General features: G+C 42.3%; 1 protein-coding gene across 2 annotated transcripts in view; it reads right to left on the bottom strand.

Moving 5' to 3' along the window:
- WDR70 (WD repeat domain 70) overlaps window positions 1–24916 on the bottom strand; it is a 131463-nt gene that overhangs the window by 55520 nt on the left and 51027 nt on the right. For both annotated transcript variants that reach the window (XM_054987346.1, XM_054987347.1), the window contains exon 10: window positions 3022–3196. In XM_054987346.1, the coding sequence (XP_054843321.1) occupies window positions 3022–3196 (175 nt within the window). The remainder of the gene's footprint in view (window positions 1–3021; window positions 3197–24916) is intronic.

Below are 24916 nucleotides of genomic sequence, written 5' to 3'. Positions count from 1 at the left end.
TTTGTTCAGAGGCTGGCTTTCATCACTTATGTAGCTGTTGATATAAATGTAGACAACGTTCAAATATTAAAGGTTCCCGGTGTAGATTTAACAATTGCAGCCTGCTTATTCATGGCTTTTCCCCTTAGGAACTTCTAGGCGTCTTAAAAATTACATAATATATTGCTCTGTGAGTACACACTTTTTCATGAGCAAATGGAGAAGACCGATGAAATTTCAGGAACAATTTGGCCCAAACAGGCAGCAGGAGCTGATGGCCCTTTCTGATATGGGACCTAATTTTCATGAAGACAGCCCAGTCATCCCTCTTATCTTCACTTGCAATATTTAATCCTACCTGCATTTTCAGCAAGAGTCCATTTGACATGACTGTTGATGGATTCAAAGCATCACAAGGAAATTAGGTGGTACTTAGCTTGCTTACATTAGCATACGTCTCCCATCTAAGTTAACAAGGAGGCTACAATTGGTGCAAAATGCTGCAGCTCGACTGTTAGCAGGAGCGAGGAGGAGCATGAACATCACTACAGTCACTCCATTGGCTGCCTATCAGTTACCATGCTCAATTCAAGGTATTGGTTATTACATACAAAGCTCTTCACGGCCTTGGTCCAACATACATACTGATTGGACTGCCTCCCTTCCTATGTCCCTCCATGGCAGCTTTGCTCATCTGAATAGGGTCTCTTGCAGCTGCCAGCCTGCACATGGGTGAAATCAACAGCAGCCTATAGACTGGCTTTCTCTGTGGTGGCCCCTACCCTGTGGAACGGCATGACTGAGGAGGTCAGGAGAGCACCCGATCTCCTGGCTTTCTGCAAATGATGCAAAATTGAATTATTCAAAAAGGCTTTTTTACTCAGGTAGAAGGGCTGTATTATAGGAAGGGGGTCTCAGATCACTAATGTTGCCTTACATATTATCTGTTGCTTTAAATATGTACTGCTATATACTACCTGTGCTTCATGTTGTCTAATGTCAGCAATTCTTCAACTCTATATTGGATCCTTGCTAATGCTATGTCTTTGTAAACTTGTATTTATTTATCCTATGACATTGTTTATGGAAATGTCCTTCACACTCTATGGAAATGTCCTTGCTATTGATTGCACTAATCTCACACTATTTAATCTGCCTTGAGTCTCAGTGAGAAAGGTGGACTATAAGTAAGTAAGTAAGTAAGTAAGTAAGTAAGTAAGTAAGTAAGTAAGTAAGTAAGTAAGTAAGTAAGTAAGTAAGTAAGTAAGTAAGTAAGTAAGTATGTATGTATGTATGTATGTATGTATGTATGGTTGAATCAGGGAATTATTGTAATATAAAATACAAATGGGTAAGCAGGTTAGTCTGTTGTACTAAGAGCAACAAGGGTTTCAAGATACCTTAAAGAATAAGAATTGAATCCCAAATCAGGGTTTGATCCCCTAGCATCTTTCACTTGCAGAAGGGCATCTGCAAAGTAAGGAGGGAAGGATTTTCACCAGTTATCTCCTTCCACTGGAAACCGATGTATTGTATGCCACATTGCTCCTGAAGGTTGCCCGACTCCCCAGAAGTGCAATGGGCTGTAGCATGAAACGGGGGTAAGCAGGAAAGATATATTCCACTAGTGGAGCTCTTGTAGTCCTTTGGATCCAATCCCAACTATCTGGGGCTGTAGCTGACTGGTAGGACAGCTGCTTGACAAGTTGAAGATCCTAGGTTCAATTCCTAGCATATCCAATTAAAAGAATCAGGTAGTAGATAATGTGAAAGGCTTCTGCACTTTCATGTGTTCAGAGGATAAGGGTTTGATTTTGTTGCAAAGTAACTCTTCATAGACTACAGCTCATTATCATCAGATATATGACTGAGAATATAATCTGTATATAATCATCTTCATTCTATGTTGTTAATTTTTTATTAGATATCTTTTATGACCGTGAGCTGTCTTCAGTGTATGGATAAAAATCCTTAAAGTGTCCTCCTCACATGCTAATTGGCCAAACGTGTATAAAAACTGCGCATATTATTCGCATGCATACAGCAACACTATTGCTAAACACTGCAGGGTGACAAAATCATGATTTTCCTTCTTGCTATTCTATCTAACTTAATATCTACGGCGAGACAATTATTTTCTACAGTGGGAAAGACATCCCCAGTCTCCACTAAATCTGAACGGAATACAATTAAATTCGCTGATAAAATTCTAATTTATCAATTTCATACTGGAGCTTTCGTTGAAATGTTATTGCTGAAACAAGAGTGACTTTGAGGAAAGCATCAGAATATCCAGGGAGATGGAAACATGATTTTCTGTAGCTTCTAATAGAGTTATTTGAATTATTTATAGCTGTAATGGAAAAAAAAACCCTCTGTAGGCTTGGCTGTTGTCACATTGTTCACAGATAACATTAACAAGCTAAGATGGAAAACTTTTTTTAAAAAACTGCTTTATTTTATCCTATGTTGTTTGAAAAGGACGTCCAGCCATATCCACTGAATCTGTTCGGGAACAGATGCTTATTTGTCCCAAGGCAGTTTTCAATAAGTGAAACACACACAACGCAAAAAGAGCTCTGCAGGAGCAGACCAGTCGTCCAGCATCTTGTTTCACATGGCGGCCAACGAGTCGCCCAGGAGGGCTAAGCATCAGGGCATGGAGGCCAAGGACCTCTCCCTTGACACGGCCTCTTAGCCCACACAAGATGGCAGTTTCTTGACCACACAGTCCAGATGCCAGTCTCTGCCCTCCAGAGGAAGGGTTCAGAAGGAGATGCAAGGTGGGATAACAGTAAAGGTGCCAGTCTACTGAAACTGCCCTTTTGTTGATGCAAAGGAGAAAGGGTCACCCCAGCCTCCCTCACATACTAATTGGCTAAGTGCGGCTATTTCTTACAATAAGATTTTCATGAGGAAGAGTTCAAGATATTGGTTAGCTAGAATTCAAGAGAAGAGAAAAACAAGCAGAGTGATTTTACCAGTTTAATGTTTCCCATTTCCCCCCAGGCTGATCTATGGAAAAAGACAATCTATACTCACATTCATATTCCTATCCCAGATCTGGATAGACCCATCCTGGCAGCCGGCGGCGATGAGCTTACCGTCTCTGCTGTAGGTGCAGCATGTGGGAATCACTCGTTTACCTTGAGCTGACCGGGGTTTAAATACGCCTTTATGCTTTTTGTCATTGTTAACATCCCACGTCCTCACAGTCCTAGCAAGGGATCCAAAGAAATAATGGCTTTACAAGGAGATTAAAAGAAAAAGAAAGCAATTCTCTAATTATACATAAATACCTCTTAAAAAGTATAAAGGAAACAAACCAGAAATAATCATCTAAGTTACAGATACAGTATATGATTTCCTTTTAAAAAAAAATCTCCACCTTTCTCCCAGGAGCTTAAAGCAGCATGATATTCTTCTCTTTCCCCCCACATTTTATTCTCAGAAAGAGACTTTGAGGCAAGTTAAGTTGATAAGGTAATGATTAGCGCAAGGGTACCCAGCAAGCTTCATAGCTGAGCCAAAACAGAGGAGATGCCTGACACATGGAGGACACACGTCAGTTTCCTGCAAGGTTCCACAGGAAACGTAGTGAGAAAGAACCTCTGCCAGGGAGAAGAGGGAGAGAATCCCTCTTCTCCCAAGCGGACTAGACGAGATGCCTAGAGAAAGAACTTCTGCCAGGGAAAGAATCCCTCTTCTCCCTGGCAGTAGTTCTTTCTCTAGGCATCTCGTCTAGTCTGCTTGGCTGCCTCTTGCCACTAGCAGCTCCCCTTGCTCCCCTAAAAGCACTCAGTAGCCAGAGGGAGCTGAGCACGTGGGCTGCGGTGAGAGGGAATTATTTGCACTGGTGGCGGTCAGAGGGAGCTGAGTGCACTGATGGCGGCTCCCCTAAATGCATATGGAAGCCAGAGAAAGCCGAATGCGCTGGCGGAGGCAAAGGGGACAAGGAGCCTATCACCACTGCCAGCTCCCTCTAACCACCATCGGCACAATTGGCTCCCTCTCGCCACCGCCCACATGCTCGGCTCCCTCTGGCTGCTGAGTGCTTTTAGGGGAGCAAGGGGAGCATGCTGGCGAGGGCGAGAGGGAGCCAAGTGGACTAGACAAGACGCCTAGAGAAAGAACACAACACTTTCTCACAACACTTCCCGCGGGACCTTGCGGGAAACTGATGCGTGTTCTCCACGTGTCAGGCATCTTGTCTGTTTTGGCTCTAGGTGGAGCTTTGAACCCAGGTTTTCCTAGTCCTACACCCTAACATGCACTGCCTCATCAATTTTAAAAATGCGCTCAATGCCGCAAGCCACAAGCCTATGAATACATAACAAAACATGGCCTCCCCCACCATCTGCCCCATGTAATATTAAGCAAAGAAGGGAATAAGATTGTGATAAGGTAAATTTCTAATCAATGAATAGACTTTTCTACAGATTTCTCAAAAATGCTAACTTTGAATGTGGAGATTTTTTTATTCCTCCCATGTTCTTATACAAGGAACATAAGGAAGACAACTGCATAAGGAAGACAACTGATTGGATTCTAGAGGACGGGGCCATGGATTAATGGTAGAGCATCTGCTTTGTATGTTGAAGGTTTAAGGATCAATCCCTGGCATCTCCAGTTTAAAGGGTCAGGTGATGTGAAAGACCCCCACCTGAGACCCCGGAGAGCCACCGCCATTCTGAGCAGATGAAACTGACCTTGACGGACCAACGGTCTGATTCAATAAAAGGCAGATTTATACCTATGGCAGAGCTTTCTGCTAGTGTCCAGCAGATGAGCAGATCTGAGCCATCAGGCAAAATTGCTGTCAAGAATCAAAATACTAGCCCCTCTTACTGAGGACAGCTGAAGGCACATCATCTCTCTGCAGATTAGCACTCTCAGAAACTGATCCCCTTTCTGGAGTCTGAAGAAGGGAGCTCTGATGCTCGAAAGCTTACACTCTGAAAATCGTGTTGGTCTCCTAGGTGCCACTGGACTCAAATCCTGCTGATCCCTTTTCAGCAACAACCAATTGGTTTGGATCCTGCCTTCCTCCGGTACAAGGAGTCTTTGTGCCAGAGAAAACTTCCACCCCTAGCAGAACAGATCCTCGTTCTGATGGCTACAATGATCAGTATATGTTTTCAATATGATGCACAAAACTGAACAACTAACCCTCATTAAACTGTAATGGTTTGCTGTAGACACAGACAGCTATTGCACCCGAATAGAGCTGATGAACATTGCGTGTCTGGTTGCGCAGGGTAAGCTGGCAAACATTTATGGCAAGCAGAGACAATATATGAAACACCAAGGTCATGTGGATTCAGTAAAAGCAGAATGGTTCATAGCAACCATATACCGTTCAACATTTCACAGATAAATATAGGAATTCTTGCCTTGTGTACTTATAATACCTTCATGGTCACAGCAAGGACCACTGCCAGAGTGCTCTTTATTATTTTTTTAATGCCATCAAGTGCAGCTGACTTATGGTTACTCTGCAGGGTTTTCAAGGCAAGAGACGTTCAGAAGTGATTTGCCATTGCCTGCCTCTGCATAGCGACCCAGGACTCCTGAGTGGTCTCCCATCCAAGTACTAACCAGTAGGGGTGTGCACCCCCCAAAAATTTGGTAAAGTCTATTTTTTTTTACTGAATCTGAGAGGAAAAATGGAATTTCCCCAATTCCAAACTGATTCTCTAATTTGGATCAGTTATTTCCAAAAAAAAAAAAAATCGGCCGTTGTCTTCTATGGAAAAATCACTCTTGGAGATATCCGATTGGCTGGAGGGGTCATTTTTCAACCAAGCTTGGTGGAGTTTTCTTGAAAAATGCCACCTCCAGCCCACTGGATATCTCCCAGAGTGACTTTCCCATAGAAAACAATGGCCAGACTTTACCATTTTTTTTAATTCGGTAAAAATGTGAGATACCTGCTTTTTGATTCAGATTACCCAGATTTCACACTAATTTGGTGTTACATGTCCCTTTCAAACCATTTCATAAATAACCTTACAAGAAAACAAAACAAAACCTGTGGATCTCTCTGTTTCTTAGGATACATATAAAACCAGTCATGAGTAAGAGAATGGGAAGGCCAGAAGAGCAACATGAAATAGTGAAATGCATGTGGACCAGCTGAACATTCCTAGACACAAAAGGACTTCTATCCTTTTACATAACTCTGAACTCCTTCCAGACCATAATTCAAAAGTCTTCTGGCATTTAATGCCTAAAAAGCATTTCAATATTTGGCAGATCCAGGAGACCATTAATTATAAGGAAAGAAATCAATGTACTCTTTGGATGAAGCCTGCTTGTTTAGACTACGCAAACAATACTTGCGATCCAAGAGTACGCAGCTTTTTAGGTCTCTTGCCAAGGCAAACGCTACTGTATCAGGACCACCATCTTCCAAGAAGATAAGCCTGTAAAAGAGGACTGATAGTTGAGTTTTGTGTAGGTTCTTCAAACCCAAACTAAGTGTACATTACAGACAGACCACACACTAATTTAGCAAACACCCTACCCGCCATGAGATTCCAACTAGATGCCAGGAGTTGTTTGGGCTGGCCAAAAAGAATAGTCTGCTTCAGCCCACAAACGCGTTTTCACCTTAGGCATCCCTGGACATTGTGCAAGTTGTATGAATTTCATCAGCAACAAATATTCCTGTCGATAATACTTGACCTTCCAACCAACTAAAACATCTCATTGCTTTGATACACCAACAGTCTCGGGCAATGGTCTGTCTTGCATATTATTCTAGGCAGGGCCCCAACATAATTCCTTTAGGTCCAATATGAATTCCACCAACTTCTGCCCTGCACAGGCCCTCTTTCCAGAACACTGTCACGGGACACAAGGTATATTTTTCTATCAGGGTCATTGGAGAAGTCGACCAAGAAGGTAAAGAAGGACAGGAGAAGTAGAAGAGGAGACAAATACAAGAGATATAGAAGAAATGGCTTATTTTAGAAAGAAGAGGCCCAGACAGGGAAGGTGCAGCAGACCCTGGAGAAGCTAGATGACCCATGGTCATCTAGCTTCCTGGCTCAAAAAGGTTCTTCAAGCTGTTGGATAACTTGAAGTATAGGGGGGATGGGACCAGTGTGTAATGTATGGCGTTCCATGTATAATTTCCCCCTCCCCTTTGACTCTGTTTCCGCACATATTTTGTATATTTGTTTTCATCCCTATTACAAACACGGCTCTCTATAGTCCCTGAAACAGAGCAGGCTACAAACAAATATTTTATTTATTCGTCTAGTTATCTCCCTAGTGTAGACCGAAAGCAGCATGACATACTGTTCTCTTCTGCTCCATTTTATCCTCACAACAACAACCCTGTGAGGTAGGTTGCGATGAGAGCATATAACTGGCCCAAGGTCACCCAGTGAGCTTCTAAGGCAGTGTGGATTGAATCTGAGCCTCCCAAATCCTACTCTGACACTCTTAACTACTACATCACACTACCTAATTAAAAAAAATATATTAACCATACACCAGGAGCTAATGGGTGTAAGAATGAAGTGCTGTTCTCTCGTTTACCAGAGATAACTGGGAATGGGGGGAAAGAGAAGAACTGGACCCTTTTCTTTTTACTTAACACACACAACTTAACAGCATATGCACTGCTTAAAGCAAAATAAGGCTGACAAAAAACTGCTTGCACTGCAGCATAATAAACATCAGAAAAAATCTGTCAAATTGAAATGCATGTTGAACTCCAGTTTAAACAGTGCATTTAAACGCACTCTTGTCCCTCTATCAAGGACTAAGAACAAACATTTAACTTTGAAAAGCCTGAAGGTCTACCCAATTGCTTCTTAAATTGGAAGAACTGACACATTAAAAACACAATGCATGCACTTTTTACATGTTACTGGCTTTAAAAAAAAAAGTGATGGATTCCACATCTGCACAACAGATTTCATGAAATCCTTCTAAGTGCCAAAGAGTGATTCAAAGTAATTTCGAAAGGGATGGATATGCTCTGTTGGAAGGTAATATGTATCTATTCATGACCTAAGAATGTAAATAACTTCTGTTTAGGGTAAACAGCTGACTCTGTTATCAGGATTAGTTTTAAGTTCCTCAATCTGACTCATTAGCAATCTATTTCTAGTATCTCCCATATATGGCAATAAGTAGGAGAGATATAATAAAGAGAAATATGTACAGAGGGGCCATATTACGACAGATTAAGAAGATTTATAGGGCCATATTAGCCAGTAGTCAAAGTGTAGATTTAAAAAAAACAAAAAACAAATACAAACTTGTTTCACTAAAACTATCAGCTCAAGTGTGACTGGGAAATCCATGGGACATTAGAAAGGAAATACAAAAGACAAGAAAATGAGAGATTGGGGGGATCTGGTTGTCGGAGTGAGGACCGGGCTGTGCCAGAAGAAGAAAGGTACTTAAAGAAAGGCAAGCAGAAAACGGTTTGTTGGAAGTAGCAGAGCACACAATGCGGAGCTTATTACAAGTCCTCCAAGCACTTTTACTACTCCAAGATTTGGAGTATAGCTGAATTGCCTTACTAATACCATTTTCTAACTGAGTTTTCATACTCATCTTTCAGGGATAGAGGTGCTACTCTATCCCTGCCTTTATAACATCCCATAAATGATGAACTGGAAAAGTTATAGCAGTGCGGGAGAAGGGGCATGTAGTATAATTCTCAAAATGGTGTTATTTGCTTACTACTTCCCCAAGAGGCGAGATGTTACATGGGAAATGCTAAAGGGGGGGGGGATCTAGCTTCTTTTTGGCTTAAAAAAATCACTGAAGACTTACGATGCTTTCTTTAATATGGTTTAATCTGCAAATATGCACACTGAACATGTAAAGGCAGACTGGCAAAAATAGTATTCGTTTCTCAAAAAAAGAAGAAGCAACATTCACTTGGATTCCTCCCCCGCCTCATTCTTCTTTCAGATGTACAATTCAGACCTTTCCTTTTTCTCTTACTGGTTACTGTGCAATTGCCAGCTACTTCTCCAGCTCCAAATTGAACAAACTACCAATAAATTCTCATTTTAGAAACATCCAATTACTAACCTGCTATCGGTTTACATAAAAAGATGGTTAACTTTTCACTTGGCATAATGTTACACTGACCCTAATATGCCAGGAAAATAAATGAGAAAAGAATTACATGAGACAATGGGAATTGGAAATGCAGTGAGAATAAGTGGCCACAAACACATTTGCCAGCTTGCCACTGGCAAGTACATTTTAAAAAATTTCAATGAGACCTCGTTGTGAGGTCTGGGAGATTCCATGACCTTTCATGATGTCATGCTGAGCTCCAAAGAGACTCACAGCGCCATTCTAAGCAGAGTGACACCCTTCTAAGCCCACTGAAACCAAGGGGAGGGTTGGGGGTCTTGCCCCCCATCATTCTGGATCATGGAGGAACTGCAAGAAGCTCCAAAGTACATGATGCTTTAACCGAGACTCCATTCTTTACTTGTGGAGAGACAGCGTCAATGGTGAACACAGATTATGGATAGCTTTATTTGTAGACTTTTGACAATGAAGTTCTTTACATACAGGAAAAAGCAGTCCAGAAAGAATGATCAACAGACTGCTGATAGGCAGTAGTTACAGAATATCCGTAAAAACAAAATGCACCTTTCCATTTAAATATATTGTATCCTATTCTGAGGCTAGAGTATCTAGGTAGCGAAGACCTTTTAATTTCCAGGGAGTTTTTAAAAAAAAATCTTTTGACCCGTTTTGAATAACACTGCAGCTGGAACAGTTGTATGTTGAAGGTTTAGGATACAAAAGGAGGTTGAACTAACAGACAGAGACTGAGAGTAATAAACCACCCCTAAAATGACAATGAAAGCCAGAGAAGCTTTTCATACTTGTTTGGCAACAGATTGTCTGAGTAAACTATGTACCAAAAACTGTGCATCTGAACAGAATTAAGATAATTTAAACCAGACTACGCAAGAAGAATCCATTCCTAACCATATGCAAAACAGGTTAACACAATGACAAGAAATATCTTCCTTCCAAGATGAGCGTTTCTGCTGAAGGTAACATTGATAATTTATTGTCTAACAATTAGTCCCTCAAAATTAAAACGGCTGCAAAATTAAAACAGCTGCAATGCCCTCTGCCTATAGACAGAGGCTGCTTCAGTGCTCTGGGCATCAAAAGACTTTTGCTTAGGTAAGAACAAGACTGCCATGTGGAACCTATCAGATAAAACAAGCTATTGAGAAAAGATAACAGAAAAGTCAGGAGTTCGGCCAGATTAAAATAACAAGGAAAGACCCGTTTGCGAAGAAGGTTAAAAAGCGGATTGTGAATCGCTGCTGCTGCTTATTGCAGAGCTATGCAGCAACCCAGTTGATTTTAGGAGCAAAGGAAGAAGATCCGTTCTGCTTCTTCAATCTGAGGGCCTCCAAACTGGTGTGACTGCTAAGAGAAAGGGGTGGAGGCTCCATTCAGCATGCTCCTTCTTTAAGCCAGCCTGGTGCGCCACCCTGTTGCTTAAAGGAGCCACCTTGAGTCAGCGAGACACACACAAGCAAACACAAACAGCACAATTTGCCTCTTGTTATTAATTTCAGGCCTCTGGCACACTGAACAAATGCCACTTTTTTTTTTGTTACACAAGATACATGCTCTCTGAAATTAGCAATACGTGATCATTCTTTCTGGACTGCTTTTTCCTGTATGTAAAGCATTTGCATCCCACTGAATTGTGTGAAGGTTGCCACAGGGGGAGCTGCCTGCAACGCTTCCCCATTAAAAGCCAGTTTCTTTTGTATTCTTGTGCAGTTGCGATAATGGTGCTAGGTAATAAAGGCATGGCTAAGGGTTCTTGCAGACTCCCTTTAAAGATATGGAAGCCAATCCAGCCAAATTCCTCCTTACGCGGATTGGTAATACTGCACTCGACAGTCACATGTGGGGAGTCCCTGCTACGGCTGCTTTCCACACCAAAAACTGGAGGGAAGCAGGCATGAGAAGAAGCCTTGGTATAGTTTCCTCCCACATGACCGTGGCCTTCTGATATTGCTGAGCACTGCAGAGAGATGTCATACAGCAGCAGCTCTCAAGCCGCTAGAGATAACAGCAGGTATCCTGCCTTTGGATGAAGTTCTTCCAGTCAAGGAGCTTTCCTTCAACTGGTGGCTCCAACACAAAAGCCATGTAAGTTGGAGGCTGAAGAAAGGCTTCAAACTTTACTCAGTGGATACATGGCAATGATGGTACTCAGGTTGTGCACACTCTTGGTCACGGGCTTTTTTAAAAATCAAGATGCTATTCTATCGGGCAGATTGTGACCGTGAACCATGACCAAATAAGTCGTGTCTGAATATGTTCTCAAAACGGGGAAGTTGCTTGTGAGTCACTAAAATTTATCATCCCTTATTCAATTGTAATGGGCAAATATTCACATTCTAAGTTTTAGAAGCTCTGTAGTCATACATACTTAGGATGAGCTAAGGAAGACGGAACGTATTCGTCCATGCTGCATGCTACTTAAAAGGAAAATGCAGAGACTCCTCATTATATTTTAAGAGGACAATTATGTATTTACAAGACGTTTTATGGAGTGGGATCCATTTGTTTATTTTACAGACCTAATTAGGTTGAGTCTGCTCAAGAGAGGCATAATCTCTAATGGACTGGTGACAAATGCGGTGGGAGAGCCAATAAAACTTCCCTAAGAAAGCCTCATAATAATTAACTTAATAACTATCAAGGCCCTTCAGAGCTTCATGATACAGAGGTACAGGTCACCAAGACTGAGGAATGCCTCCTGAAGGAAATAAGGGGAGTTGGAGATCCAACTTGATCATTTCTAGTTCGATTTCATATGTGTCTTGGTTTCAGGCAGTAGCTGGTGTGTGTGTGTCAACCAACTCCCTTACTGCTCCTCAGTTAGTATACTGCTGTTGGCTTTCATGTATCATATCCAACCTGAAAGCTAGCAACTATTATAAACTTTGCTTCATGCTTTAAGGTTTGCTTTTCATGTTGGATTTCAACATCATCTATAGCTGACCAACTCCAGGTCTTCTTGGATAATTCTGGCGCTTTGGATCCTTTTCAGTTTGGATTCAGGCCAAGGTATTGGATAGAGACAGCTCTTACTCCCTCTCTCTATTCCCAAGTTCTGGCTAAGCTTCCTAGGGCTCTCTCTCTCTCTGTGTATAATTATTTTACCCCATAATTCTGTGCGTATGTGCATGAAGCCTTGTTCTTTCATAAATGTTGTTGTTTGACATTAAGCACCAGCCTCGTTTGTTACAACGGAAGGGACCTCATAGGAACTGGTGATAGATCCCTGCGGTTACCAGCCTCTCACATAGCTATCTTTCTTGCTTGCTAATTCCCCCACAAATTCTTTTACTTGCAAGGAGACCAATTCCGGTAAAATTGTACTCCTCAGTTTTGATGGAGTTCATCTGATTTTGCAAACTCTGTTAAGAACCAAGGGATTATACTGGATCCAGTGCAGCTGCAAAAAATGCTGTTTACAAACTCAAGCTAGCCTGCAAGATGGCCCCCTTCTTCGACACGGCACACAATGTTACCCATGCCATGGTAACATTAAGACTTGACTACTGTAACGTGCTTTACATAGTTCTCCCCTCTAAGGTCACTCGGAGACTCCAATGCTGCAACTTGGATATTATTGGGAGCTAGGAGGAGCATGAATATTATTCCCATTCTGCAGTCACTCCATTGGCTACCTATCAATTATCAGGCTCCGTTCAAGGTATTGGCTAACACAATACGAAGCTCTTCACAGCCTCGGTCCATCATATTTACAGGACCACTTCTCCCCCTATGTTCCACCATGGCAACTTCGCTCATCTGAACAAGGCCTTCTGTAGATACCACCTTGCGCATGGGCAAAATCAACAGCTGCCCATGTGCATTCTTTGTGGTGGTCCCCAGCTTATGTTATGGCCTGCCTGAAGAGGTCAGGAAAGGTACCACTCTCCTGGCTTTCTGCAAACTATGCAAAACTGAATTATTCAAGAGGGCTTTTTACTCACATGGGAGGACTGTACAGTAAGGAAGTGATCTCAAAAATGTGCATTATTAAGAGGACAGGGACTATAGACTTTACTACTACATACTGTCTGTTGCTTAAGTATGATCCTACAGGGTAGTTTCTGGGGTGTTTAATAGGTCCAAATTGCTTATGCTCTGTTTCAGCATTTCTTCAACTCTGTATTGGATTTCTGACAGTTTTATATCTTTGCAAATTTGCATTTATATACCCTTTTACATTGCTTATTGAAATGTCTTTGAAACTGATGTACTGACTCACACTGTTTAATCCGCCTAGAGTCTCAGAGAGAAAGGACTATAAATAAGGTAAATAAATAAAAATAAATCATCACACAGATGTTTGTGGGACCAATGAAATACAGGAACCATAGACTGGGTAGGACAGAAGCTGGTCACAGGGAATTAACACCTCCAAAGCAACAACGATCCTATGAAAGCAGAGGTGGTGGGAATGATATATCGACAGGTTCTGAATCTTCTCCAATGTTAACATGAACCAGATTGGGGATCATGTTGGGGGCCTAAATTGGCCCGTGAAATACGGGAGCATGCCCATCATCAGCATGGTGACGTCACTTGAGGAAGTGACGTTGTTGCGCCCCGCTGGGATCGTACCTGGTGCGCACTTGCCCTGGAGGTTTTTTGCCTCCCAAGCTCATTCCCTGCACCCCTCTCCCATTGGCTAGGTGTGAGGTGGGGGGCAGATGCTACAACTGGGGGATCTCCCACTGGGGGAATGGTATCCCTACTTTGAAACGACCATGCTTAAGAACCATTCTGAAACCAATACACTTAACAAAACACTGAAACCATTATGGTTATGTTCTTACAAATAAATTCTAGATTTAAGAAAGTATAGTATCCTGTTCAAGTACAGGATATTTTGCAGTAATCATTTTTATGAACATCTCTTAGTAACCAGTTGCTTTCTTTCATTCACATTTGAACACACACAGAGAGCTGCCTTATACTGAACCAGATCATCCAGCCATCAAGGTTAGTACTCTAAGACTGGTAGCGGCTCTGCAGGGGTCTCAGGAAGAGGTCTTTCACATCTACTGCCCTGTCCTTTTTAACTGGAAGTGCTGGGGACTGAACCTGGGACTTTCTGCATCCCATGCAGATGCTCTATCACCGAGCAATGGCCTGTCCTGTCCTGTCCCCTCCCCTCCCTAGATTTTAAAAATCTAGATAAAATTAGCATCAGATAAAGGTAAGCTGCAAAAAAAGTATATTGCGATCTCAGAGCAAAGTCAACAAAAAGATAAAAGAAAAGCAGCTCCGGGTTTTACGTGGCAAACGAGACAAATGTGTGACCACAAAACATGAACACCATACACCTAGGAACAAATATCTTTAAATACCTAGGTATATGTAGACGGGAAACCTGGCCAAATCAGGGTTCCCATATGTTTAGACATGGGGGTTCAATCAAAGAATGAGTCTTCTCAAACTTGACAAGTTTGTAGAAACGCTGGTGTTTATTTTAACGCATACTTTCCCAACCTTTCCTCCAAGGGATTCAGTGTGGCAGACACTGTTTCCCCCTTCCTCCATTTTACTCTCACAATGATGACATTGTGAGGCTGGTTAGGCTGAGAGTACATGACTGGCCCAAGGTCACCCAGCTGGTTGCCACAGCAGAGTGGGGATTTGAACCTGGGTCTCTCTGACACGCTAATGGTTGCTGCCTAAGGCATAAGTAATACTAAGAAGCCGTGCTAAATTATTTCTAGATGTCTGTAGTTTGAAAGCTGAACTCCCCTCACCCCCACCACCAAAGAAACCTATCAAGGGATTGTTTTGAGTTTCAGTAATTACAGTTCAAAAAATACATACAGCTGTTTCATGAAATCCATAAGTTACTTTCTCAAGGTTGCTATGGTGTGTTTGAAAATGAAATGGCATATAATGTTGCTGTGGTTCTTTATATTTCTAACCCCAGCTCTGTGTTTTTGTTTTCAGAAGTCAAGGAGGATGCAAGCAATTCAGCTGTTTTCTTTTGGAAAACAGAGAAACCAAAACAATGCTTGCGTTTCCAACTTAGGTAAAGAGGTCAGTGTACCTTTAAAGCTAATCTTCTGGATAAAGGGAATGGGACATAATCAATCGCTAAACAGGAACCATTAAGGGTATGATCAAAGGGTAATTTAGATGCAGGAAGTTCAGCTCAGGTTTTCATCAATTCAGTGAGAACTTTCTCAGCCTTGCATGAGGCAGCGAAAGAGCCAATCAGTTGCAAAAACAGGATGGCTCATAATGATTCCCATTAGTTAAGGTTATAAATAACTTTGCAGCACATTTAGGTTTAGAATTTGCTCCCCGCCACATCAGAAATTTTGAGTGGGGATACCATAAAAAAAGCCACCAAGGTAAGGGATCGCAGAAAGGAATTTGGTTAGCCAACAGTGCAGGCATCCAGGAGCTTCTTGTTTCAGACTTATATTATGCCATCTTATTCCTCACCTTCACATGCAATTATGTTAAACAGTGAACAGAGATCAAGCATTCCACCAAGGGAGAAAAGGCAAGAGTTATGTCATGTTTTGAAGAGAACCCTCTCTGCTCCGTTGTGTCCCTGGTTCACGACTACATTAAATGAAACGTTTTGGTTCTAAACAGGGAAAGCTAACTTATAAAAAGAGGAAAATATTAAATTTAATGTGTCTATTTCCGCTACCCTGTAAGGATATTTTGGGTCAGATTTATTATTATCACAGGAAATGAAAAAGGAAATCTTAAAGGCGACCTTTCCTCTTGACAATGAGTAGCAATCTTTTGTTTATAAAGTTCTAAGTTACTTCACATTTCCTTTAAAATCTTCAAGTGGCATATATTTAAATACAGTCAATGAGTCTGTTAAAAAGATATGCAATTAACAACTTTTTCCCCCCAATTGATGGATAACCTTTTTTTCAGGAAAAATTTTTTGATAACAGTATCTGACTAGAATCTAGAAAACCCTGGTTCAAATCCCCACTCTGCTGTGGAAGCTCACTGAGGGGAGAACAATCTAAGCGACTTTGAGAACAAATGCAAAGTATACAGTATCTAAATAAACAAAACAAAATATTAGGTCACTGTACACTTTCCCTTTCCTGTGCTGGAGCATATAGCCAGCCAGTTCTTTTTTTAAAAAGGCGTTTGGTTCGAAACAGTACTATTCCCCACCCTGTATAATAAATCGGTGTTATACATTGTGCTATCATTTCTGAGATTACTGCGTGATGGAATCTGAAGCATGCTTTTGCTGGTCATGTGGAAAGTTGGTCAGTGCCCAGCAAGAGGCTTCTATCCGCTATCCTGGATTCCTGTCCTATTTCAGAAACCACAGCACAAAGACATGACTTCTAACTGGATGCCTCTAATCATTTTTACTCTAAAGGGCCAATTATCTTACACGAAAGGATTTCCCACAGGATCACAAGGATCATATGGACCTAACATGTTAGGATCACTTTCTGCTACCATCTTCAATAAGAATTTTTAGTTGAGGAGAAAAAAAAATTGGTAATGAAGCTGATGTGAAAGTAGGTTCTACAAAACAACGTGCCCATTTTTAGATTCCCTTTGATCATACTTTACTACTTTGTCAATATAAAAGAATTGCTCAAATTTTATTACATTTTTTCTCCAAATGCCCCAAAATATTTTTTATTCCACAGTGCTCAGAGGTCACAACTTCACAGTTTATTCAGGGTTAAAAAGTAATTGAATAAATTGTTTGGAAAAGATCTTATTTCCTCACCGTTGTGATCACTTTTCATGACACTAATACCTTTGATGGTATTTAACTCCAAGTACTTAGGAAAATTTTGAGTTAGTGGGTGAACATAAAATTAACACGTGGTAAGAAACTTTTGAAACTTAGAGGGCTCTGTGTGCGTACGCACATGCATAAAAAGCCGCTTGTGATGTGCATAGTATCATCTCGGGGGTGGACAATTGTTTTGAAAGTAAAATATTAAAAATCCCTTTTGCGCATGCACAAGGGCATCTCACTGCCGATTTCCAAATATTAAGAGTAAATGCTTTCTTCTGTCTGCTCTCTGCCCCCCCCTTTAGGTAAATATAAGGCTAGGCAGCAACTATGATTAAATAGGTTTAATGCCACCCACATGCTGACATTAATTCAAGATAAATACTTATAACTCAACTGTATCGCTGCATTAGTGCATCTTTCCTAAGCTTACCTGAAAATTGACATCATTGACAGTAATTAAGCACCGTCTAAACCATACCAACAATGTAAGTGAATGTCAACATTGCTGGAACATTCTAGTCCCAATTAGCAAAGCATGAGACCTTGTTTATATTTTTCCAGTTAATGGTCCAGTTGGTATTACTCAAATAAGGGAAATTGCTTGGTTGAAAAAACCTGAACAGAGGAAGAAATTTCCTTTCTCTCTTTTGGGCCGAAACTGCAAATATCTCAATAACAGAACTGCAGTAAGGACTGTTCCATTACCCCCTAGCCCAGTGTCAGGGGCTTTGCTGCCCCGGGTCAGCACCGGCGGGTCTGCTCCTGGCAGGGGCGTATCGTGCGGGTCCATCTTCCTAGCGAGCCGGTGCTGGCGGCTCTTGCGGCCAGGCCCCTCCCCTCTGGGGTTCCCCTGCGGCCTCAGATGGGGCACTTGCTCAGGAGTTCCTGCACTCCTGAGGCTCCATCCTCTCTCTCTCCTCCTATCCTGTCCTCCCTCCCCCAAGAGCGCCAGCTGTGTCCTTTCTCCCTTGATCGGCTGGGCTCTCCCACCCTCCCCCTGGCCCGAGCGGTGGGGCCACCGGGGAGCCGGTGCCACGTCGGTCCCGGGCGGGGAAGGCGGGGCCCGACTGGAGGGCGCCTGCACCGGCCTCCGCCGCGCCCATCTGGAGGCGCCGGGCCTTGGCTGGCTTGTCGGGTCTGGCTGCAGCTCTGCCAATATCAGGCTGCGGGTGTCTCGGTGCTCCTCTCATGGCCCAGCCCGGCTTCGGCGGCTCCGGGGTGGGAGGCGGCTGCGGCCTGTTTGCTGCCCTTCGTTGCCGTTCCGGCCCGGCCATCGGAGGGCCCCTCGCCGGCCGGGTAAGCATCTGCCAGGGCTTCGGGGGGAGGAGGGCCGCTGGAGTAAGGGGCGGAAGTGCCCGTCTCCGGACACCCAGGTACTGCTGTACCCCATTCTACTATCCTTCTTCCCCAACAGAGTTAAACGCAAAGTGAAGCCCTGTTTGCTGGACTTTGCAGGAAGAAGAGCAGATCACAGTAGCACCACAGCAGACGTCTCTATTTTCCACTACAAGTCCCTCCTGGTTCCTGTGTGTAAAGTGCCATCAAGTCACATCTGACTTATGGCGACCCCTGCTGGGACTTTCAAGGCAAGTAAGAAGCAGATGTGGTTTGCCATTGCCTTCCTCTGAAGAATCTTCCTTGGTGGTCTCCCATCTAAGCACTGACCCTGCTTAGCTTCCCAGATCTGAAAAGATTGGGCTATATCATTCTTCCTTCCCTCTCTCCTAGTCCCTACTATGTTCCATTCCATTGCTGCAGCAATGGTAGTTCCCATTCTACTTTAGAAACAATGGGTTGGATCCAGGGCAAGGACTGTAGATCTTCTCTACTTTCCCCTTCTCTCAGGAGGAAAAATCCTTTCAAGTTTTATTTCCAGAATCATGTGACTCTAAGGGTTGGGAAATTCCTGTGGATTTGGGGGTGGAGCCTGAGGAGGGTGAGATTTGGGGGAGGGACCTCGGCAGGCCCTTTACTCAGATCAGTTGTAATTCTTGGAGATCTCCAGACCCCACCTGGAGACTGGCAACACTATGTGACCCCCATGGAATAAAGTTTGGGAGACTATGTTGGGGAAGGAGGTGAAATTGCTCCCTTTGCCCTCTTTCATCAGCAGAGCCCAACTGCTGTCAGAAGGAAGAGGGAATGATTTTGCCCCTCATAAACACACATGGCTATTACTCCACATGCATTCCATGACCCCAGGAATAAACTTTCCCATGGTTAGAAACAACTGCAGAGCCAAGGAAATTTCTGATTTGTCAGCCAACTTCTGTTGACAAACTGTGGGATCCACAATGTGTGAGTGGTACAAGAGCATGGAGCATAGTAATGATGCTTGCAAGTGGCGCGATGAGGACAATCTTTTGAACTTTCTTGCATGCACGATCTCTGTAAACATCCATATAAAGTAATATGGACCAGTGACCGGATGGTACAATCGGTACAACTCAAAGTTCCCTACTGAAGCATACGCAAGGAGGTTACCATGGGTGTTTGGCATTCCTAATTCAACACATCAAGTCACCGTTTACAGACAGATTAAACTAATTAAGATTAATTATAGCCAGATTACTATTTATTTATTCAAGTACTTTTTTTGTTGCTTCTCCAGAGTCTTGCTAGAGGCGACTTATACCAAGTCAGACCATTTGCATCGTTTAGCTCAGCACTGCCTTCTCTGATGAGTGGCAGTTCTTCAAGACCTCAGGTAGATAAAGTCCCCTCTCCCCACTACAGCTGCTGTTTGAGATCCTTAAACTGGAGCTACCAAGGATTGAACCTGAGACCCTTTTGCATGCAAAGCAAATGTTCTACCCCTAAGCTATGGCCCCTTCCTGTTGGGCACTACCCACAGGAGGCATCATCTGCCCCAAGACCAACTAGCAACTTTCAGAATTGCAGACACCAATTATTAAATATTTGGCTTTGTACATTTTTGATTAAAGGACACAATTTAATTTTGACAATGTTGCTGAGCTTCTGACAGGTACATTTTCCAGGGCTATATAAACACCTGATTTTGTGATTTAGACTTAGTAGATTCTCAGGGTTTGGAAAAGCCACAGCGAATAAACCGGGAACATTCCATGCACACGAAAAACGTGGATTTAAAAAAGGACGTGATGACCCACAGTAATAATGTCAGCAAAACAACATGAGCCTCGCTGTGAAATCAACAGCCTGGTTACATTTCCTGAAATACTCAACACCTCTGAGAGTTGTGCATGTGGGATGGGATGGATCATATATCTGATTATAAATACAAGTTTACTAATACTGTTATTACTATTGCCTAAAAAGTTTTCTTCATATGGACTGTAATGAAAAGCACCCAGAGGCAATGGTTTGAACACAACCTTACAGGAGAAAGACTGATCCAGCCCATCTGATTTTTCACCAATTGAAAGTCTTTCTTCTGTCTAACCAACTTCCATATTTAGCAAAATCCATTTTTTTGAAGCACTAGATTGGATCAGACAAAATTGGCAATTTTTACACATTCCCTTTTCTCACTGCACACCTTCCCACTTCATGTAATTCCTCAAGGTCCCCTATCCACCCCGCCCACCTCCAGAGTAGCAGTTCTTGAAGATCAGTGGGCTGCCGTGGGAGGGGGGAAAGCAGGAAAATTCTGTCCTTTTGATGGAAAATTTAGTCTGGATCCAACCCATAATGAGGAAGACTCTAGGCTTTTAATAGAATTCAAAGTGTTTAAATGTTGTTATAGTCTTCTTTCCTTGCAGTTCGAAGCATCAAAGTGTCCCAACTGCAAGGGCTTTCTCAACCCTAACATTTTAATCATGACAAACCTTAGAAATTAACATAAACATATGTAGTTTATAAAGACAAAAATAGCTTTACTAAACCTTTTGTAAACATACAACACTCAACAAGGCCAGAAGAATGAGAGAGAACCATTATTCACAGTTCTTTGCACCCGTCCCACTCACTTGCAATGTACTCTTGCTACATGCGCATAAAAATAGAAAATACTGAACTAGGAAGAGGCAATCTGAAACTAACTCTGGATGGTTCCACGTGAAAAATCTCAAACTATACCAGGGAGAAGATATATCTGTCCCATTGTTTTAAAGGTTTTTTCCCCAGTATTTGAAGATCTGATACAAGGATTTCCATGTAATAGCTGGGGTTCAAAGGACTGTGTGGGGACAGATATTTGCAAAAGGGACTTACGAGTAAATCCATTCTGAAAGCAGCCCTCTGGCAGGTGACTCTGAATATTCAGAGGACCTCAGGATTCTCTGCTGTAGCTTGAGAGGTCTGCAATAAAGGAGGACACGAACCAAAATAGGATCCAATACGAGCCGTTTTTTGGTTCGCGAACTGGTGGTTTGTCAGAGGGCATTTCTGACAAACTGTGACGATTTTTAGGCCGGTTCATTTTTCAATTTGAACTGCAGACAGCCTGGCGATGATCAATGTTTCCTAGGCAACAGAGGGGGGGAATGGGCTTTCTGCAGACTGTTTGCTGCCCCGGAAGTGACGTATTCACAAACCAAATGAACTGGTTTGCGAACCAGGCAATTTCATGCCGGTTCGTGGTTTATGAAACATGACGAACCACAAACTACAACAAACCACCATTTTCCCGCTTCATGCCCATCTCTAGTCTGCAAAAAAGGAAAATATTCTCAATGGATGTCCTCCAGTGGATCCAGAGGAGTTAGCCGTGTTAGTCTGTAGTAGCAAAATCAAAAAGAGTCCAGTAGCACCTTTAAGACTAACCAATTTTATTGTAGCATAAGCTTTCGAGAATCACAGTTCTCTTCGTCAGATGCATGGAGGGCAAAAAGACAGCTTTTTGACAGCTTATATCTACAGGTGACAGCTTATATTTACAGGTTAATGGCACAGCCATGGGCACACGCATGGCACCACAATATGCTAACATATTCATGGCGGACTTGGAGCAACGCTTCCTCAGCTCCCATCCACTGGAACCACTAGTATACTTAAGATTCTTGGATGACATCTTCATCATTTGGACCCATGGGAAGGAAGCCCTGAGAGATTTCATCAGGACTTCAACAACTTTCACCCTACTATCAACCTGAGCCTGGACCACTCTACACAACAGGTACACTTCCTGGACACCACTGTACAACTACATAATGGACGGATAAATATCACCTTATACCGGAAACCCACAGACCGATACTCATACCTACATGCCTCCAGCTACCACCCTAAACACACCACTCGGTCAATTGTCTACAGCCAAGCCTTAAGTTACAGCCGTATCTGCTCCAATGCTCTTGATCGGGACTCCCACTTAAGAGATTTACAACAAGCATTTTTGGGGCTACAGTACCCACCAAATGAAGTGAGGAAACAAATCAACAGGGCCAGACTAGTACCCAGAAACAGCCTGCTCCAGGACAAACCTAAAGGAACTAACAACAGAACACCACTGGTTTTCACCTATAGTTCCCAGCTCAAACCCATCCAACGTATCATCAGTGAGCTACAACCCATCCTGGAAAATGATACTTCTCTCTCAGAAGCCCTGGGTGGAAGACCTCTCCTTGCCTTCAGACAGCCCCCCAACCTTAAACAACTTCTCACTCACAATCATGAATCGGCTAGCAGAGTCACCAGCACAGGTACCAGGCCCTGCAACAGACCCAGATGCCACCTCTGCCCTTATATCTATATCTATCTACAATTACAGGACCCAATGGCATCAACTACACTGTCTCTGGCTCTTACAGCTGCTCATCCTCCAATGTGATATATGCCCTCATGTGCCAACAATGTCCATCTGCTCTGTACATTGGACAAACCAGCCAACCTCTACGCAAAAGAATAAATGGACACAAATCTGACATTAGAAATGGCAACGTCCAGAAACCAGTGGGAGAACACTTCAATCTACCAGGACATTCCACCAAAGACTTAAAGGTCACTGTAGTTCAACAGAAACCTTTCAAAAACAAAATCCAATGGGAAGCTGCTGAATTGGAATTCATATGTAAATTTGACTCTGTCAAGCTGGGACTGAATAGGGACTATGAATGGTTATCTCATTATCAAAAGTAACTGATTTCCTTTACAGAAGCAAACTGATCTCCATATCAGAAAGAACTGTTTGCATCTACTCCGCCCTCCCCTCTCCTCCTCTATATCTGACCAGTTTCTTTTTGCCCTCCATGCATGTGACGAAGAGAACTGTGATTCTCGAAAGCTTATGCTACAATAAAATTGGTTAGTCTTAAAGGTGCTACTGGACTCTTTTTGATTTTCCTCCAGTGGATGTGATCCTGATGGTGTTTTGCCATCTTCTGAGCATGGAGCAGGGGTCACTAGGGGTGTGAGGAGGGGAGGTAGTTGTGAATTTCCTGCATTGTGCAGGGGGTTGGACTAGATGACCCTGGAGATCATCAAACCCTATGATTCTATGACTTGACACTTATGGAAGAATCAGAGATATAACAACAAGGCTGCCATTTCACATTGGGACAACAAGAGGAAGTACTCGCTCTTGGATATATTCAACACTGAACTGCAAAACAAACCATCAGGATTGGGGTTTTTTTGCATTTACTTTCTTTTATAAGGGATAATGATGATTCTCAAACTTGGTTTTGCAACACTCCATTCTATTGCTAAGTATCTTAGGAGGGTGTTGCAAAACTACAAAATTACATAATTACAAAATTATATAAATATATGCTAAAGCACTTCTTCTGAGCGACCTTTAAAATAGTAAATGTACTGGGCTTGAATCCTAAGGATCCTTTGCACTGCAGAGATGGGCACCAGTCCCTAGGAACCGAGTTTCAGGGACCACAACAGGCTGCAGTAGGAATGGAAAGGTCAGAAAGTTCTGTTCCATGTACACAACCTTATTAAGTTGGCATATGTCACTTCAAATGGATACTACATGAATGTTATTGTTCCTAACTGAATTACATGTGATTGTTGTTAATTTTTTTTCCTTTATGGCACACATGGTTTCAATATCATTTAATCTATTTAGGAAGAAAGGAGGGTGTCACAAGTCCAATAAGATGAAGAATCAGTACCTCAAAACAACCAGCAGTATAGGTGCTACTGAGAAAAAAATTATTTAAATTCTAAAAATACAAAATGGCACTCCTGAAAAAGTATATGTAGTATTTCTTCAGCTGGGAAGACCTATAAACTTATGTTTTCTTAGCTGTTCATGCGGGGGTGGGGTAGTGGTAAAAGATACCTCCTAATCTATAGTTATTTGACAAATTAGCATGCAGAATCCCACAAGCTATTTCACACTAATGGAGATATCCATGATCCTGTTCCTCCAAATATGGCATTCCTATTTTTATTTTATTATTTATTTTAAACTATTCCTGCTTGCAAAGTGCAAGGTATGTATCAGTGCTGAATCAGCTTAGAAATAAATTGAAATATACAATATATCAATAAAACAATAAAAGAAAAAAAACAACCAAAAATCTGAGAAAATTAAAATCAGAAAAGTTTTTAAAAGTAATACTCCAAGAAGCTCTAAAAGTAGCAGAAAAAAAGACTTAAAGAAAGCAAGTAGCAGCAGTTTCTGCTAAAGGGAAGCACAACCCCCTGATCTGTTCCCTACTAAGACTTAGCTGGGTAACAATTTTTAATAATCCTTAAGGGTGGGACAAGAAGGAAAGTTGAAACTTATCATCAAGCACCCTACCAGAGGCTTCCCAGCCCAGTATACAGCTTCACAGGCTTAAAGAGGAGAAGTTTTACCTCAGGGTAGGGGAAGGTCAGCCTAAGCCTGAGTTGGACGTGGGTTTGTGGCAGAGGCTTTTTAGGTTTTTTTTAAAGTTGACAATTTAACACTGTTATAGCAACATAACAGTATAGCACAATATACGTACCAGGTTCTTTGGATCCCCAGGTTTCATTTAAAAATTTAAGTCTCTGGCTCCTTCCATTGCAGAGATATGCCTTTTCCTTTATATCTCCGGAATGGATGGAGTAAGAGACTTACTTAAAAATTTTTTTTTTTAAATGAAAGGAATAAAGCTGTGCCAACTCTGAGGGCAGTGAAGGAGAAAAGCCTCAAGTGGGGACAATGGTAAGTCCAGGGCTGGCTTCCTCTCTTTCCTTCCCTCCCACTCCTGCTGC

This window comes from Eublepharis macularius, chromosome 8 (assembly GCF_028583425.1).
Source record: "Eublepharis macularius isolate TG4126 chromosome 8, MPM_Emac_v1.0, whole genome shotgun sequence".
In the NCBI taxonomy this organism is placed as follows: domain Eukaryota; kingdom Metazoa; phylum Chordata; class Lepidosauria; order Squamata; family Eublepharidae; genus Eublepharis; species Eublepharis macularius.
The sequence above is the reverse complement of the archived record's forward strand: the minus strand, read 5'-3'. Positions and strand labels throughout refer to the sequence as shown.